The sequence below is a fragment of the Bos indicus genome, chromosome 8 (assembly GCF_029378745.1).
Source record: "Bos indicus isolate NIAB-ARS_2022 breed Sahiwal x Tharparkar chromosome 8, NIAB-ARS_B.indTharparkar_mat_pri_1.0, whole genome shotgun sequence".
In the NCBI taxonomy this organism is placed as follows: Eukaryota; Metazoa; Chordata; class Mammalia; order Artiodactyla; family Bovidae; genus Bos; species Bos indicus.
The window spans coordinates 59,445,864-59,464,194 of record NC_091767.1 but is presented as its reverse complement, the minus strand read 5'-3'; the positions used below and the strand labels follow the sequence as shown (position 1 = coordinate 59,464,194).

General features: G+C 43.0%; 1 protein-coding gene across 5 annotated transcripts in view; it reads right to left on the bottom strand.

The window, feature by feature from the left end:
• UNC13B (unc-13 homolog B) overlaps positions 1–18,331 on the bottom strand; it is a 212,661-nt gene that overhangs the window by 33,012 nt on the left and 161,318 nt on the right. For 2 of the 5 annotated variants that reach the window (XM_019966134.2, XM_019966135.2), the window contains exons 11-15: positions 7,799–7,885; positions 5,465–5,511; positions 2,774–2,852; positions 1,009–1,083; positions 307–526 (exon numbers count right to left, since the gene is read on the bottom strand). In XM_019966134.2, the coding sequence (XP_019821693.1) occupies positions 307–526; positions 1,009–1,083; positions 2,774–2,852; positions 5,465–5,511; positions 7,799–7,885 (508 nt within the window). The remainder of the gene's footprint in view (positions 1–306; positions 527–1,008; positions 1,084–2,773; positions 2,853–5,464; positions 5,512–7,798; positions 7,886–18,331) is intronic. The other 3 variants (XM_019966136.2, XM_019966137.2, XM_070794722.1) reach the window with 2 other exon arrangements.

The window sequence follows — 18,331 nt, the reverse complement described above, 5'->3', positions numbered from 1 at the left end:
CTCTGGGATCACCTGAATCCTGGAAGAGATTCTAACTCCATCCAAGTGCCATAGGAAGCTCAATGAATTTTTCCTAAAGGTGTTTAAGCGAGTGTTACAAGACCTTGTTACAAGACAAGTTATTGGGAAAGGCAATATCTCTTGACTTAGGAACCTACTTTCTCTAAAAAGGAAAGAGCTTCAGAGTCAGGTAAATTGGAGGGATGATGGCTCAGCCATCCTGGTTCCTTGTTGCCAGACTATGTTGGAGAGGCCCTGCTGCCCACAAGCCCCCTCCCCCACCTGTCATCCCACAGGTGTACTCACGCTGCAGGCAGTCAGCATTGAGTAGGTCCTGGCACTTCTCATGGCACTTGACTCCACACTCGCTGCAGCGCATGCCCTGCCGGGCAATGCCCCAGAGCAGGCCTTCACACTCATAGCAGTAGGTGGGGGTGGTGGCTGACCACACCTCAAAGTTGTGGGGTGTGGTGCACGAGATGGGATAGATTAAGGCCTGCAGGGTTTTCTTATACACATGTGATTTCTGAAAAACACATATCCCATCATCCATCAGTGACTTTAGTTCTCTGCTGAGAGATACCACTACTAAGCCCAGTGCATGGCTATCAAGACCTCTGGCAGCCAAGGAGATGCTTCAGCCTGGCCTGGCCCACATTCTAGCCCAGCAGAAAGAAGCCCCAACATCATGTGCTCCTGGTCATCTGAGGAGCACATCCATGACCTGAATGCTAGATTTGAGCCTTGCCCCAGCATTCGGGCTCTTTAGGGAAACAGAGGGTACTAGGCTCACCATAAATCCCTGACATGAGTGGTCACGTACTCCAACATGAGATTTAGGTTTACCCCTGGTCTGGACCTTTGCTTCTCCCAGTGTGGAAAACTTGATGCTATAATATCTGTTTCATTAACAGACTCCACCCAAAACTTTTGAATTCCGTGTATGGCTACAGAGATGATCACTGGGCCATAGGCGAGTGGATTCATGAAAGCCCAAGGGTCACTTACCAGCTCTTCATCTTTGAGAGAGGTGCGTGTAGCCATTGCAGAAGTAATGCCTGCTTTCCGGGACTGGACCAGTGACTGTGAGAGAAGACTTGCTGTCAGCCCTGGCTACTACCAAGGGCTGGGCAAAGTACCGGGGAGGGAGTTTCAGTGACCAAAGCTATTTGATGATAACTTACTACTTTCTATTTTTACTGTCATTCACAGGGGACTCTCCACAGGTAATGGGTAACAAGTACCTGAGGTTAAGATTCAAACTCAAGGCCCTCTGGGAACTGTTCTAACAATGATAGAACAGAACAGCACTTCTCTCAGGGTACCTGTCATCTAAGAGTTTCTCCTTCCTCCAACATTTTTAGGTATCTGACCCCATTAGGTATCTGCCCCAAAGAAAGGCAGAGGAAAATGAAAAGTCTAGAATTACAGTATGAAACAGGTCATTAAGAACAGGACAGACACAAAACTCTGCCAGAGTCGCATTCAAGAACCATCACTGGGAACAATGATGCTATACTAAATCTCCAGTCCTGGGCACTAGCCCATGCCCACACAATCCCAGGTAGCTGTGGAGGCCAACAGCCCAAATGAGCAGGGCACTGAGTGAAAGGGGGCAATGTAGCCTCACTGAAATCAAGCAGGGCAGGGGGTTACACATGAGGTCTAGGATGCCCTGCTAGAAAGGCCCATGAGTCTGCCAAGCCCGAGCTTTAGGGGCAGCCTCCAGAGCGGCACACGGTTTCCCTAAGGCAGTGGACACCAGGCAGACAGAACTCATTACATCAGCCTGAGCAGCAAGAATAGTGGGGGCGTGCCCAGGGAGGTCGAGATTCGGGCTTTTATAAAGGATGGAAATGGGCTCTGGAGACACTCACCATAGCCTGCGCAGAGGACAGCAGAAAAAGGAACAACATGATGTTAAAACCCCACAAGGGCATGAAAGCTTTCAGACACAACTGAGAGGTTCTTCCCTGAAGTCCAAAGCAGGAAATATGTCCCAGTCCCCTCTGTCTCTATCCTCTATCCACTGTATCCAACCCAGACAGCTGCCCAGGGCCCAAGGCCTAGAAGGAGAGTCATGCCATAAAGTGAAATATGGACAAGGTTAAAAGACAGAGGACGGGAAACAAGAAATGAGTAAGATACTGACATCCACTCGGTTAAGCAAAAAAAAAAAATGGTGAGCAAGGAGGGAGAAGGTAAGAAAAAGCAGGGAAAATAGAAAGAAAGAAGAGAAAAAAGAAGAGATGAAAGACAATGAAAGAAGGTAATCAAGAAAAGTTGACATAATCTTCAACCAGCCAGCTGGATGAAGTGTTGATGGGATAAGAGGTGCACTAGAAAGGAGGAGATGGGAAAGACATATCAATAGCAGGGGGAAAGGGAAGGAAAGAAAGAAATGATGAAGAGAAATACAAGGATACTTGTATTCAGTCAGTCAAGAAGGGAGAAACTGGTAGGGAAAAAAGAGCACAATATGGAGGAAAAATAAAAAAAAGAGTAGACAAAAAATATCAAATAGATTGAATAGGGGGGAAAAAACCAGGAATAGAAAATGGTAATAAGAAAAAGGGTTCAAGTCTTACTCAACATCTGGCTCTGAGACTCTAGGGTACCTGGGTGCCACTCTAACCCCAGTGAGATCATACGAGGTCCTACTGAAGCCATCACTAAGTCTCAGTGAGGCTTTAAATGACTGATCATCAGACTAATACCTGTCGCTGAAGGCCCCACTTCCATTCCTGACAGCTCACTAAGATTGCTCACTCACCAGGTCGCTGACAAGCGGCAGTGGCTTCTTTCTGCGTAGATCCGGCATGCTGTCAATGCCATAGAGCCCTCCAGCTGGCCTGAGGAGAGAAGAAAATATGTCAGGACCTTTAGTCTCCCCTTGAGTTACTGGCAGGTTCAATGTTCCATTCTCCTTGCTCATCCTCTCCCCAAAGAAGGATGAACTGACCCTCACCATGGGCCTTTAAGAGGAAAAAGGAGGACAGAAAGTGAGGGAAGTAAAGCCATGGGATGACAAACAATGGAATCTGCTCTCAGTCTCCTTCTAAGGTTTTAGCCAAGGACTGAAAGCTCTTTTATCACACTATGCCAGTCCAAGGTGCCTTTGTTTATTTGAAGACCCCTGTGCTCCATAAAAGGTGGGAACTGATGCTTAAGATAGCTTCTCCCTACACTCAGGCCAGAGACATTCATGCCTAAAGTTAAGTCTTTCCAGACCTGTGCTAGAATAGAGCTCAGGAATAGCTCTACAGAAGAGGTGCTGCCTAGGTGAGCAAGACTGACAAACAAGAACATGTAGAAACAGACCTTCTCCACCCTGAGGAAGAGTCCCCAGTTCTGTCTATCCAAGCCTCCTGAAGAAAAAGTCTCTATGGAAACAGGAGCCTGCATAATCAAATGGAGGCAGGGGAAGTAGATGAGAGACTTCCAAAAGATCATTTAGAGGGGAAAAAAGACCATTTAAGAAGGAAACAGCTAAGTGACTCAGAGTGTGGCCTAGCCCTATGGTCACATCAACAGAAACCAAGAAAAAACTTACAGCTGGAGCAACTGAAAGTGAAGTGAAATTGTCAGTCACCCAGTCATGTCCAACTCTTTGTAACCCCATGGACTATAGCCCACCAGGCTCCTCTGTCCATGGGATTCTCCTGGCAAGAATACTGGTGTGGGTTGCCATGCCCTTCTCCAGGGGATCTTCCCCAACCAGGGATCAAACCCAGGTCTCCTGCATTGAAGGCAGATTCTTTACCATCTGAGCCACTGGGGAAGCCTATGAGCAACTTGAGATTTCTAAAACTCTTATACTTTTTTTATACTTATTAACTTTTCTGTTCTTTGCCTGCTATTCCATATAACAATACACAATAAAAATACAGAGAATTTCCTAAAAAGAACATCATTCTTACATTGAGATAATCTGGATTTTATCCCCAACTCTTCTACTAATTCACTACGTATCCTCTGCCAAAATTCCTTCCTCTCTCTGGATCTTGGTGTCACTTCCATAAAATGAGAGGAACTATAAAAACCTCTCTGACCTTTCAGAAACTATCCTTCTGAGCTTTAATTAAATTAACTCAGGTATTTGGTTTTCATGTAAGCAATGAAGCGGGGAAAGAAGGGTGGCTGGGTTGTACACCACAGCTGGTGTGAAAAGAGAAATATCACAGAAGAATAAGTACATACTGCTAGCTATATGGGCAAAAAATGGAGCCACAAATTAGGTCAAGGCTAGGAGTTGGAGCAGGCAACCCATTATGCTGATTTCTAATCATCTAGCTTCCTGAATATGGGCAGTGAGCTTTGTTCTCAATGAGACCACCACACCTATGAAAGTTTGAAACTTGTGACAGTTTCTAAGGACTAAGCTGAAGGCAGGGAAAGATGACAACAGGGAGACATTTAGAAAATCCCTGCATGGCTCCATTTAAAAATAGCCTGGTTATGTTGCGTTGGTATGTATGAAGTTTAAAATTATTTGAAGAAAAATGCTAAAGCCCTGAAGAAGGGCTGCTGAAGAAGCAACTGATGCCACAAATTTGTGGCTAATTCTGAAAACTATAAAATGTATACCTTAAGCCAAGAAGTGTCTTTTTTTGGCAACACAAATGAGCTTTTGACAAAAGAAGAGTGGTTCATTCACATGACTAACTCTTGCTATAAAAAAGACATATTAAAAGGAAAAGAAGCATTTAGAAATATAGTTGATAACTTTCTGATCTAATCTTTTTTCTTCCCTGGTGATGAGGAAGAGGAGGCAGCCACTGAGAACTTCAACGTCAGGACTTTGAGGGGCAAGGACAGAAGGAAGAGCCTAACGGTCTTGAGAGCTGTATGTGGAGGGTAGAGATGGTGCAGGCACTTAAACACTTTCCTCTCTTAATAACAGTAAGTCATAGCAGTTGAACAATTTAAAATGATTCTCTGGTGCAATCACATGGGTCTGAAACTCCCAGACAAGAAACACAAACAGAACCCACAGAGCTTGTCAAGGATACTACTTATGTCTTCACTATAGTAGAATGGAGTAAGTAAGTGACTCACAACAGCTGAGGCCAGCAGCAAGCTAAGCAATTACACTATCAACAGTGGAATAGAAGGAAACCAGTTCTAAATGCAGATATTTTTCTAGTTTTCTCATCCTTATACATAAAGAGCATACCACCACTATGATGCGATACAGCAGAAATTCCAGAAATAAGGATGGGGAGCCCCAAAGTTCCCTCCCCTGCTTCAGGGGAACCATTCTGCAAAGCTCTCTCTTCCGTCTCTGGGGAATCAGTCTGCAGCGTCCTCTCCTCTGCCCCGGAGAAACAATCGTCTCGACAGTGGAACCTCTTCCTTCTCCAGAATCCAGCTGATGAAGCTGTTTCTCCTGCTTCCCAAGGGAAAAGCTAAAGCAGCATAAGAGACTGTAAGATTCACAGAAACCTTGAAGTGCCACACTTACCCTTCTGGAAGCCACTGGGGCATACAGGGATCACCACCATCTGGAATCTTTACAGAGAGAAAGAGAGAGAAGTTAGCTCCTGGGAAAGATGGGAGAGTGCCATATTTCTTTGGTCAGGCAGTGAGCAGTGAAGCAGGAAGCCCAGAGCAGCACAGGTCACATACACCGTGTGGTGACATGGCCGGCCTGAGGTGGAAGCCAGTTCCCTGACCAGCCAGGGCCACAAGCAGGCAGCTGAAGTGAGTAGGACTTCATCTCCCTTCTCCCCAGTGAGCACGGAGGATATAAGCTCACAGAGAACCCAGGACTAAGGTCCACTGGGAGTGTGAGAGCTGCCAGAATGTAGAGCCCCCTCACATATCCACTGGTATAGAACAGTAAGCATGGGCCAAGAGAGGGCCCGTGTAGGCTTCCAGGCCTCACTAAAGCCAAAGGACAACTTCATATAGAGTCCAGTCTTCCAGCTATATTCTTAAGTTCTGTTGGCTGCCCTAGAGTCAGACCTGGTCTTTCTGGATTCCTGTCTCATCTTGTGATTTGACTTGGCCTAGGGTCCTTGAAGCTATAACTTATTGACACTGAGTATGCTCTACATTTGATAAACTCGATAAAACAAAAGAATACAGGGCAGATTAGATACTTGGATTACCATTCTTGCAAATTTTATGAACTCTACAATAAGAAGCTGAAAACTGAAGCACCAAATAATTCAAGCAAGGAACTGTTGGAAAATACTTTTTAAAGCTTTTTGTTAAAAAAAAAAAACCCAAAGCAAATCCTTCAGGCAGAGTACAGAGAGTTCCAAAGCTGCCAGGGCTTTCAGAGGACCAATGGCACCTGCTACTTAGGCTCAACAGACAGTACTCGCGGGTCTGGGGCTTTCTGTTCCTCCTTGTTTCCTCCACCCCCAATGACTTCCCTGACTCCTGGGATCTGGATTCCAGCTAGCCATCCTGAGCAAAGGAGCTCCAGATCAAGGGAGGCAGAGGTACGCTGTTAGGCTCTGGACAGGGGGTGAAGTTTTGGGAGGGCTAAAGATGGGAGGAGTTATAGACAAAATGAGGCAAGAGAGTGAAAAAGAGGTAGGACAAGCTAATCGGTGATGTAAAAGTGGGTTAGAGTGACCCTGGACCAGCAGGAAGCTCAAGATGCACTTTGGATTTAAGATCCTTTTCAGGTTGCCTGTGCTCTAATCAAGCCTATCTGCCTACTGCCTGAGGCCCTTTGTGACCACACTTCGCTGCTTCTGCCTCCTACCCTGGTTCTATGAGTGGGATGAAATGGTAGAGGGAGGGCCAGGCCCAAAAGTCAGTCAGAAGGTTGAATCAAGTCTCCTATGGTTCCTGTGAGGGGCAGCCCATTCCTAAATCCCCAGATCCCACCAACCAACTTATCCTCCCTTTAGAAACAGTCACTGCACTCAGCAGATTTTTACTTCCTACCTAGAATTAGGTGGTTGCCAGAAGCCACTGGGCGTAAGGAAACAAAATCACAAAACATCTTTGGCAGCCAGGGTTCACAGGCTCAGATCATACACATTTCCTGTGCTTAGAGGGGGCAGTGGGTCTGCAGAAGCCTGCAGACACAGTGCAGAGCATGCACACACAGGGCACAGGAGGGCTAGGGGAATGAGAGCAGGTCTCAACAAAGTACCTATAGGAGGTACATTCATAGACACAACTTGCACCTGAGGAACCATAGGTGAGCACGGATCCCGCATACAGAGATACAGAGCATGCACACCCATTTGGGGGAGGACTCGGTGTTCACCAGGGCTCAAATCACCGGCAAGCGCACCCTTACCATCTTGAGGAACCAGTGCTTGTAGGCACAGAGCTTTAGTACACCACACATTCTCATGGTGTGGGGAAACCACACCACAGGTCTGCAGACCCTTGTGCTCACAGAGAGGCCAGGAAGCCTGCTCAGAAGCACAAAGCACTTTCACATTTAGGCCCCAAGCAAGAGGCACAAAAAGCCTACAAAAACTCCCGCTCTCAAATACAAAGTGTATATGCATGCTGGGCTCAGCGAGGGTTTACAGCATATGCCAGTCGGCAGCCACAAGTAGAAAATGGACACACACTGTGCAAAGCAGGAAAAAAGGAAGGCAGTCAGTGCCTGGGGGGGTCAAACTGAGCACAAGGGTAAGCACACACATGCTACACTGAATGTGTGCCATACAGGCACACACATCCTCACAAGGCTCCACGGGTGTCTGCAGGAGCACACACGGGCATGGAGCATGCACACAAACTGCTGTCAGGACAAACACACCGGCTGCATGAGCCACAGCTCATAAGCACGCATGCGTGCACACACACACATACACACATTGTACTCAGGAGGGAGGGGAGAGAACCAACAACAAAGGGGCCCCAAAGGGCCAGAGCACAACCTGAAGGGCTCCTCGCTTTCCTTCTGCAAGGAGAGAAAGAGCAGGAAAAAAAAGGGCAGAGAGGTTAGTAGATTCATCCTAAACCAGGTAGAGCTAACCTCGTGGGACATGGAGGAGAGCTCGGAGAAGTCCTCTAACAACCCGGCAGCTCAGAGCCTGGCTCCCGGAATCCTCACCTGTATACGCTGCCCCTGCTTTTTAGTTTAGAACAGGTTTGGCTACAAAAACCAAAGGACCAAGTCGGCCTGGGAATTTCAGCCACCCTTTCCCCTCTTTCCAAAGTGGTCTGCATGCAGGGTCAGGGCCACCGGGGCCACAAGGCCAGCTGTGTTACCAAGGGCCACTCCCACAGGCCATCTGAACCGACTGAACACAGAGCAGGTTCCTTCCTCAGGAGCTACATGAGCTCATCTGAATCTGGGCTAAGTCTGAGAACCCCAAAGGCCGGGTAGCTGAGCCCTCTCCCTTTTCTAACACAGGCTGGCTACGTGTTTTGCCCCATAAGCCTTGGCCTGTTTTCCCAGAGCCTATGTTAAGTTAGGCCAAGTTAGGGCCTAGAAGTAAGGCCAGGACCTGGAGGCTCAGTGCCCATAGATTTGGAGGCACCAAGTCCTTATCAAGTCACTATGACTTAAGTCACTATGATCTGAATGATAAAACCACGGCTGCAATCCCAGGTTTGATTATCTACCAAACTTAGAACAATACATCAAGAGAAACTGACACTTCCAGAAGGACCCAAGCAAACCACAGGAGAGGAAGAATAAAGTCCAGAAATTACTCCTTTCCTATTTGCCAGACACTACACAGCCTTCTAGGCCACACTTGCTTGACAGAGGCTTCCTTCTCTAAGCAAAGTCCATTATCTGGACCCATTAGCCCCTCTTTTCTTTTTTTCCCATCCCTTTGAATAAAGATTCACTGACATTACATAACAAACAAGTAGAAGGGAGAGTCATGGTAACTAGTAAGTTCTCAATTTTTCAAGCTATTTCTGATTACCTAATGGGTCACCTGACTTGACAGAAGAGATTCAGGAATAGGAATCTTCCAAAACAGTGCAGAAAAGTGGGTGAGATTAAAAAAACATTTCTGGGAGAGGGAACTGTCTCTTCTACTACATATACTCCCTACTTCCTGGGAACACTCTGTTCCCTTTGAAAAAGAAAGCTAGGCAACGAACTGACCCTGTGATTCGAGTTGAAAAGGTTTTTCTCTTCCTCCACTATCTTAAATATATTGTACATATCATGTTAAAGTTGCTTCAGTTGTGTCCTTCTATTCTTCCCAGAGTTCCCCACGATGCCTAAAGAAGAAAAGTCAATATATTGTCATGACCTAGCTTCTTGCATTGATTGGGTGAACTCAGACTTATTCTTAAAAACTTAGATCAAATATTAATGTCTCTGAAAATTTATCTGCCTTCCTCTCAAAAACAGAATTAGGTGCTTCTCTACTATGCGTCCATGGTACCCATGCTTTTGTGTACACACTTCTATGACAGTTTGTTGTCAGTATGTTTCATTGTTAATTGTCTGTATAAATGTCTCCCTTTACATATTGTGAATTTCTTGAGAGCAAGAATTATATATATATATTTTATTTCACCTTTGTAGTCTGAGGGTTTAGCACATCCAGTGTTTTTATGTAGTAAAAGGAACTTGAAATTCAGAACTTAGAAAACAACAGCCTTTCTAAAGACATGTGTCTTGCCTAAGAGAAAAGATAGGCCTCTTAGCCTGTACCATTTTCCAGACCCCAAAGAACTGCTGTACTAGTCCCTTCAGTTTGTCCCAACCCCTGGCCAAACATTTTCTTATTAATAACTTAAAAATATCTTTTCTTGTTAGGAATCAAACACTTTGTGCCTCCTAACTTCTTAAAATACCTTAGGGTTTTTCCACTCAGATTTAGTTTTCAATTTAAGTGATACATGTCTATATAACACCTGCTTTGCAGGAAAATTTCTGATCCCTAAGAATAATCTTACTCTTCCAGATAGTCCATCTGATAAGGACGAGACACACACTTCCTCACTGTTAAAACAATCTTAACTCCATTACTTTGGAGTCAAAGATTTGAGGCACTCAACTTACCTGAGCCTGCATTTCCTTATCTTTAAAAAGAAGATAAGACTAGTGATTGCCCAGAGTTATTGTGAGGATTCATTTCTTTTTAAAATTTTTAAAATTTTAAATTTGTTTTTAATTGGAGGATAATTGCTTTACAATGTTGTACTGGTTTCTGCCATACATCAGCATGAATCAGCCATAAGTATACATATGTTCCCTCCCTCTTGGACCTCCCTCCTACCTCATCCCACCCCTCTAGGTTGTCTCAGAGCACCAGGTTGAGCTCCCTGTATTATACAACAACTTCTCATTAGCTATCTGTTTTACACATGATAATTTACGTATGTCAATGCTACTCTCTCAATCCATGCCACCCTCTCCTTTCCCTGCTGTGGCCACAGGTCTGTTCTCTGTGTCTGAGCCTATATTCCTGCCCTGCAAATAAGTTCATCAGTACCATTTTTCTACAGTCCATATATAAGCATTAATATATAGATATTTGTTTTCCTCTTTCTGACTTACTTTACTCTGTATAACAGGCTCTGTTATAGGTTCACCCACCTCACCAGAACTGACTCAACTGTGTTCCTTTTATGGCTGAGTAATATTTCATTGTATATATGTACCACGACTTCCATTCCTTAAATATTCACTGAGAACCTACTTCACATTAGGTGCTGTTCTCATGCTGCTAGAGCAGTGAATTGTGATCTTAAGAAGCTTCTATTCTAGTAGGAGGAACAGACAACTAGTAATGATGGTGAAGATGATGACAGCTGCGAACACCAAGTGAACACAATATATATCTGGCATTTTATTTGAGTAAGCTCATTTACTTCTCACAACAACTCTGAGTAAATACTGTTATAATCTCCATTTTCCTATTGATTAAAATGAAGATCACAGAGATGTTAAGAAACTTGCCTGAAGTCACAGCAAGTGGCAAAGCCAAAATTTGAAACAGGTACTCTGGTTCCAGAATCTGGAACTATGTATACTGTAACCTGATGGGAAGAGCTGACTCATTGGAAAAGACTCTGATGCTGGGAGGGATTGGGGACAGAAGGAGAAGGGGACGACAGAGGAGGAGATGGCTGGGTGGCATCACCTACTTGATGGACCAACTCCAGGAGTTGGTGATGGACAGGGAGGCCTGGTGTGCTGCAGCCCATGGGGTCGCAAAGAATCGGACACGACTGAGTGACTGAAGTGAACTGAACTGATCACAAATGATAGGGACTTAGCTGAAAAATCCAGGTAAGGGGAAAAGATATTGTCCCCAGTGGTGATGTTATGCTATGAAAAGTTTATAAATGATTGTCAGGAAGCCTCATTGCTAAAAGAACATCTAAGCAGAGATATGAAGAAAAATTAGTAAAAAAGCTATTCAGAATGCAAAGAGAAAAGTATTCCAGTCAGAACACACAGCAAGTGTAAAGTCTGAGCTGACAGCATGGCTGGTGTGAAGGAACAAGTCTGCCTTAGAGGATCATTTCAAATAGTGCCCTCATAAGCACTTTGGCTTTCATTCTGTTCAGAACAGAGAAGTGATATGATCTGACTTGTGTTTTATGTGGATTACTATGGCTGGGGAGAACAGACTGCAGACAGACAAGGGTAGAAACCGGGAGATCAGCAAGACTACCACTATCATCTAGACGAGAGAAAATGGTGACTGAGATTGAGATGTTAGTGCTAAGGTTTAGAATACGTTTGAAAGGCAAAGCAGATGGAATTTAATAACTGATTGGATATGGCTTATGAAAGAAACAGAGAAGTCAAGATTGACTCTATGGGGACTTCCCTGGTGGTGCAGTGTTTAAGACTCCATGCTCCCAATGCAAGGGGCCCAGGTTCAATCCTTGGTCAGGGAACTAGATCCCACATGCCGCAACTAAGACCCAGCACAGCTGAAAACAAACAAGCAAATAAAAAACAAAACAATGTGGTTTAAAAAAAAAAAAAAAGAATGACTATGGATTTGGGTCTGAGCAGCTAGCTGTAAGAATGGAGTTGCCGTTTACTGGTAAGGAAGACTATAGGGAAAGTAGGTTTGGCAGGGTTTACGGAGAAAGATCAGGAGTTTGGTTTTGAAAATGTCTAATCTGAGATGTCTATTCACACGGAAATGTGGGTGTAAGTAGATGTGGAATCTGGTATTCCTAGAAGATATCTGGGCCAGATATCAATCTGGGAATGCTTATGAAAATCATGAGACTGAAAGAGATTATCTAGGAAGTGAGTATAAATAAAAAGTAGTGGTCAGGATTGAATTGTGAGGTACTACAACGGTGGGAAGATAAGGAGGTAGTAGCAAATATGACTCCAGAAGAAACGGTCAATAATATTGGAGGAGATACAAGACAGAGAGGTATTCTGGAAGCCAAATGAAGAAAGTATTTCAAAAAGAAGGAATCTAGGGACTACCCTGGTGGCCCAGTGGTTAAGACTGCAATTTCAATGTAGGGGATGCAGGTTTGATCTCCACTTCGGAGAACTAAGAATCCCACATCACACATGTCCAAAAAAAAAAAAAAAGAAAGAAAGAAATTGAGGCATAAAAATAGACTAAAGATTATTAATGGACTAGAACTGGTAGTCTAGAAGTAAACTCTTACATTTATGGCCAGTTGATTTTTACCATTCAACAGATAAAGAATATTATTTTTCAATAAATGGTGTTGAGATAACTAGACATACACATGCTCAAGAAGGAGGCTGGACCCCTGTCTCACACCATTCACAAAAATTAACTCAAAATGAATCACAGACCTAAACATAAGCACTAAATAAAACTATGAAACATTTAGGAAAAAAAAGTATGAGTAAATTTTTGTGACCTTGAATTAGAGGATGGTTTAGCTATAAAACCAAAAGCAAAATCAACACCAGAATAGATAAATAGAACTTCATCAAAATTTAAAACTTTTGTACTCTAATACCCATATTCTGATGGCAAACCAAACAAAGCCAACCAGGAAATAACAAGTGTTATTTAGCAAGGATGTGGAAAAACTAGAACCTATGTGCACTATTGTTAGGAATGTGCAATGACAGCTGCTGTAGAAAACAACACAGCAATGCCTCAAAAAAAAAAAAAAAAAAAAAAATCAGGATTACCATATGATCCAAGAATGCCACTCCTGTGCATATACCCAAAAGAAATGAAAGCAAGAACTTCAACAGATATTTGTACACCCCTACTTATAGCAGCATTATTCACAATAGCCAAAACGTAGAAGAAACCCAAGTGTCCACTGATGGATGAATGGATAAACAAATGTAGTATATATACATACAATGGAATATCATTCACCCTTAAAAAGGCAGGAAATTCTGACATATGCTACAACATGGTGAACTTCAAAGACATTATGTCAAGTGAAATGAGCCAGCCACAAAAGAACAAATATTGTGCAAATACACTTATATGAGGTACCTAGAGCAGTCAAATTTAGAGAGACAGAAAGTACAATGGTGATTCCCAGTGGCTGAGGGGAGGAGAGAACAGGGAGTTAATTTCATGTACCAGAACTCTGTACCAGAGTTTCAGCTAGGGAAAATGGAAAAAGTTCTGGGGATTAGATAGTGGCGATGACCACATGGTGATGGTCATGTGAATGAATTTTAAATGGCTAAAATGTCAAATTTTATGTTTTCTATATTTTATTACAATAATTTTTTCTGAAAAATAAAACATTTACACTTCAAAGGATACCATAAAGAAAATAAAAAGACAACAAACAAATTGGGGGAAAATATTTACAAATTATTTGGACCTATGTCCTTACGTCATTATTATCTGGACCCTTAGATTATACAGTGGAAGTAACAAATAGATTCAAGGGATTAGATCTGATTGACAGAGTGCCTTAAGAACTATGGACGGAGGTTCATGACATTGTACAGGAGGCAGGGATCAAGACCATCCCCAAGAAAAGGAAATGCAAAAAGGTAAAATGGTTGTCTGAAGAGGCCTTACAAATAGCTGTGCAAAGAAGAGAAGCGAAAGGCAAAGGAGAAAAGGAAAGATATACCCATTTGAACGCAGAGTTCCAAAGAATAGCAAGGAGAGATAAGTAAGCCTTCCTTAGTGATCAACGCAAACAAACAGAGGAAAACAAAGGAATGGGAAAGACTAGAGATCTTTTCAAGAAAATCTGAGATACTGAGGGAACATTTCATGCAAAGATGGGCTCAATAAAGGACAGAAATGGTATGGACCTAACAGAAGCAGAAGATATTAACAGGTGGCAAGAATACACAAAGAACTATACAAAAAAGATCTTCACAACCTAGATAACCATGACAGTGTGATCACTCACCTAGAGCCAGACATCCTGGAATGCAAAGTCAAATGGGCTTTAGGAAGCATCACTATGAACAAAGCTAGTGGAGGTGATGGCATTCCAGTTGAGCTATTTCAAATCCTAAAAGATGATGCTGTGAAAGTGCTGCACTCAATATGCCAGCAAATTTGGAAAACTCAGCAGTGGCCACAGGACTGGAAAAGATCAGTTTTCATTGCAATCCCAAAGAAGTGCAATGCCAAAGAATGTTAAACTACTGCACAACTGTACTCATTTCACATGCAAGCAAGGTAATGCTCAAAATTCTCCAAGCCAGGCTTCAGCAGTACATGAAGCGAGAAATTCCAGATATTCAAGCTGGATTTAGAAAAGGCAGAGGAAATAGATCAAATTGCCAACATCTGTTGGATTATCAAAAAAGCAAGAGAGTTCCAGAAAAACATCTACTTTTGCTTTATTGACTATACCAAAGCCTTTGACTGTATAGATCATGACAAACTGTGGAAAACTGTTTAAGAAATGGGACTACCAGACCACCTGACCTGCCTGCCAAGAAAACTGTATGCAGGTCAAGAAGCAACAGTTAGAACTGGACATGGAACAACAGACTGGTTCCAAATCAGGAAAGGAGTATGTCAAGGCTGTACATTGTTACCCTGCTTATTTAACTTATATGCAGAGTACATCATGTGAAATGCTGGGCTGGAGAAAGCACAAGCTGGAATCAAGATTGCTGGGAGAAATATCAATAACCTCAGATACACATCACGTATGCAGATGACACCACTCATATGGCAGAAAGTGAAGAGGGACTAAAGAGCCTCTTGATGAAAGTGAAAGAGGAGAGTGAAAGCTGGCCTAAAATTCAACATTCAAAAAACTAAGATCATCCGGTCCCATCACTCCTTGGCAAATAGATGGAGAAACAAGGGAAACAGTGACAGACTTTATTTTCCTGGGCTCCAAAATCACTGCAGATGGTGACTGCAGCCATGAAATTAAAAGACGCTTGCTCCTTGGAAGAAAAGCTATGACCAACATAGCACATTAAAAAGCAGAGGCATTACTTTGCCAACAAAGGTCTGTCTAGTCAAAGCTATAGTTTTTCCACTAGTCATGTATGGATGTTAGAGCTGGACTATAAGGAAAGCTGAGGGCCAAAGAATTGATGCTTTTGAACTGTGGTGTTGGAGAAGACTCTTGAGAATCCCTTGGACTGCAAGGAGATCAAACCAGTCAGTCCTAAAGGAAATCAGTCCTGAATATTCATTGAAAGGACTGATACTGACGCTGAAACTCCAATACTTTGGCTACCTGATGTGAGGAACTGACTCACTGGAAAAGACCCTGATGCTGGGAAAGACTGAAGGTGGGAGGAGAAAAGGACAACAGAGGATGAGATGGTTGGATGGCATCAATGACTTAATGTATGAGTTTGAGCAAGCTCCAGGAGTTGGTGATGGACAGGGAAGCCTGGCATGCTGCAGTCCAGGGGGTCGCAAAGAGTCAGACACGACTGAGCGACTGAACTGAACTGATGTCCAGAACATATGAACAACTCTTACAACTCAACAGAAAAAGACAAACAATTCAATTTTAAAATGGATAAAGGATTTAAATAGACATTTCTTCAAAGAAAATATAAAACTGGCCAATAAGCATATGAAAAGATATTTTAACATCATTAACCACTGCTGCTGCTGCTGCTAAGTCGCTTCAGTCGTGTCTGACTGTGCGACCCCATGGACTGCAGCCTACCAGGCTTCTCCGTCCATGGGATTTTCCAGGCAAGAACACTGGAGTGGGTTGCCATTTCCTTCTCCAATGCATGAAAGTGGAAAGTGAAAGTGAAGTTGCTCAGTAGTGTCTGACTCTTAGCAACCCCATGGACTGCAGCCTACCAGGCTCCTCCATCTATGGGATTTTCCAGGCAACAGTACTGGAGTGGGGTGCCATTGCCTTCTCCCTCATTAACCACTAGGGAAATGAAAATCAAAGCTAGAAGATACCAGTCACACTCACTAGGACGGCTCTAGTAAAAATACAATGGCTAGGATGTGGAGAAATTTGAACTTGCATACACTGCTGGCAGAAATGCAAAACGCTGCAACCACATTGGTAAATAGTCTAGAAGTTCCAAAAAAAATGTGAAACACAGTTACCATATGACCCAGTGTTCCATTTCTAGGTATATACACAAGAGAATCAGAATATATGTCCACAAAAAAACAGCAACATTATTCATAATAGCCAAAAATGTGGTAAAAAAAAGCGCACAACAAAATGTCCATCAACTGATGAATGTATGAACAAAAATGTGCTATTTCCATATAATGGAATATTATTCAGCCACAAAAAGAAATGAAGCACCCATACATGCTACAACATTGGTCAGTTTTGAAAACATTGTTCTGAGTAAGCTCAGACTGGAAAAGGTCTCAAGCAGAGCAGTGAAGAAAGCTTTTTCAAATCTTTCTTGTGGTAGCAGTCACTACTGTATTGAATCAGTTTACCAGGTTAGCGTGACTCCTCTTGTGGACTCTACAGCCAGAAAGTGTTGGCCAGAGGCCTGCCTGCGTGCTTATTTACCTTGCTCTATTCCTTGTGCTTTAAGGAATGGTGCTGGAGTCAGGCTGGATCTAGCACTGAAGGGATGCTGCCACTGCCCGATAGCCTCTTTACCACCCCGTCTGTAGCCCATAGACCAGAGTGGATCTTGGAAAGCACCCAGAATTCTGGCTTGATCTCTTACTGGTGTTTCACAATAGTTTCTTCTCATTATTTCTGCTGCTGTCACAAGTTCCTGCATGGTCCACTAGGATGTCAGCCCAGAAGAGAAACATTGCAACTTGAAGAACTGAGCCCCAGAGTTCTGGATACTCAGGCTAACATTGACTCCCACTACAGTTAAAAGAGTTAGTAAGGAAGTACTGCTTTGATATGAGTTGTTTCTACTGTTACTACAATATTGGGTTGGCCAAAAAGTTCATTTGGATTTTTCTGTAACATCTTATGGAAAAAACCTGAATGACCTTTTTAGCCAATCCAATATAAAAATTTCTAAGTGCCCAGGAAGAAAGAAAAGGGGCTGCAAAGTTAAAGAGAGACCAAAACCCTTTGTATCTGAGGAATTATAGAAAGCTTCCTGGAGCAAGTGAAACTTCGGCTGTATGTTGAAGAACTGAGTAAATTTTCCTAGGTTGATGTGGCAAACATAACACCTCAAGCTAGAAGTAAGCATGTATATGTGATATGCTGAAAACAAAGTACAAGGTGAATTTGTGAGACTGAAGATTCCTTCCAGGTGGAGGACCGTGGGACAACAGAAGATAAGCCTGGAAATGTAAACTAGAGACCAGGTGTAGTGGCCTTGAATGCCAAGTGAAGGAATTGAGACTTTTTGATAGGGTATAAAGAGCAGCTCTAGGGATATTGGAAAGGAATATGATTTTAATTTTATGATGATATATTCATGATTCAAATTCTAAAAATTATTTTTTAAAGTGTATACAGTAAAAAAGAATCTCATTTCACTAGTTTTTTACCTAATACCTTTTCCCATGGGCAATCCTATACCAGTTTCTTATGTATCTTAGTGGTTTTTTGTTTGGTTGGTTAGCTGGGTTGTTGTTGTTGTTGTTGTTTGGCCATGCCACGTGGCTTGCAAGATCTCAGTTCCCTGGCCAGGGACTGATCCTGGGTGACAGCAATGAAAGCCCAGAATCCTAACCACTAGGTCACTAGGGAACTCCTTTGTTAAATATTCTATACATATATACAAACAAAAACTATGCATTTGTGTATGTAGTCTTCATCTCTCCTTTTTATACAAATGTATGGGCTTCCCTAGTGGCTCAGTGGTTTAAAAAAAAAAAAAATCCGCCTGCCAATGCAGAAGACACGGGCTTGATTCCTGAGTCAGGGATTCCCCTGGAGTAGGAAATGGCAATCCACTCCATTATTCTTGCCTGGAGAATCCCATGGACAGAGGAGCCTGATGGGCTATAGTTCATGGGGTTGCAAAAGAGTCTGACATGACTTAGCACCTAAACAACAACAAAGCATCTTACACATACTGCTCTGCACC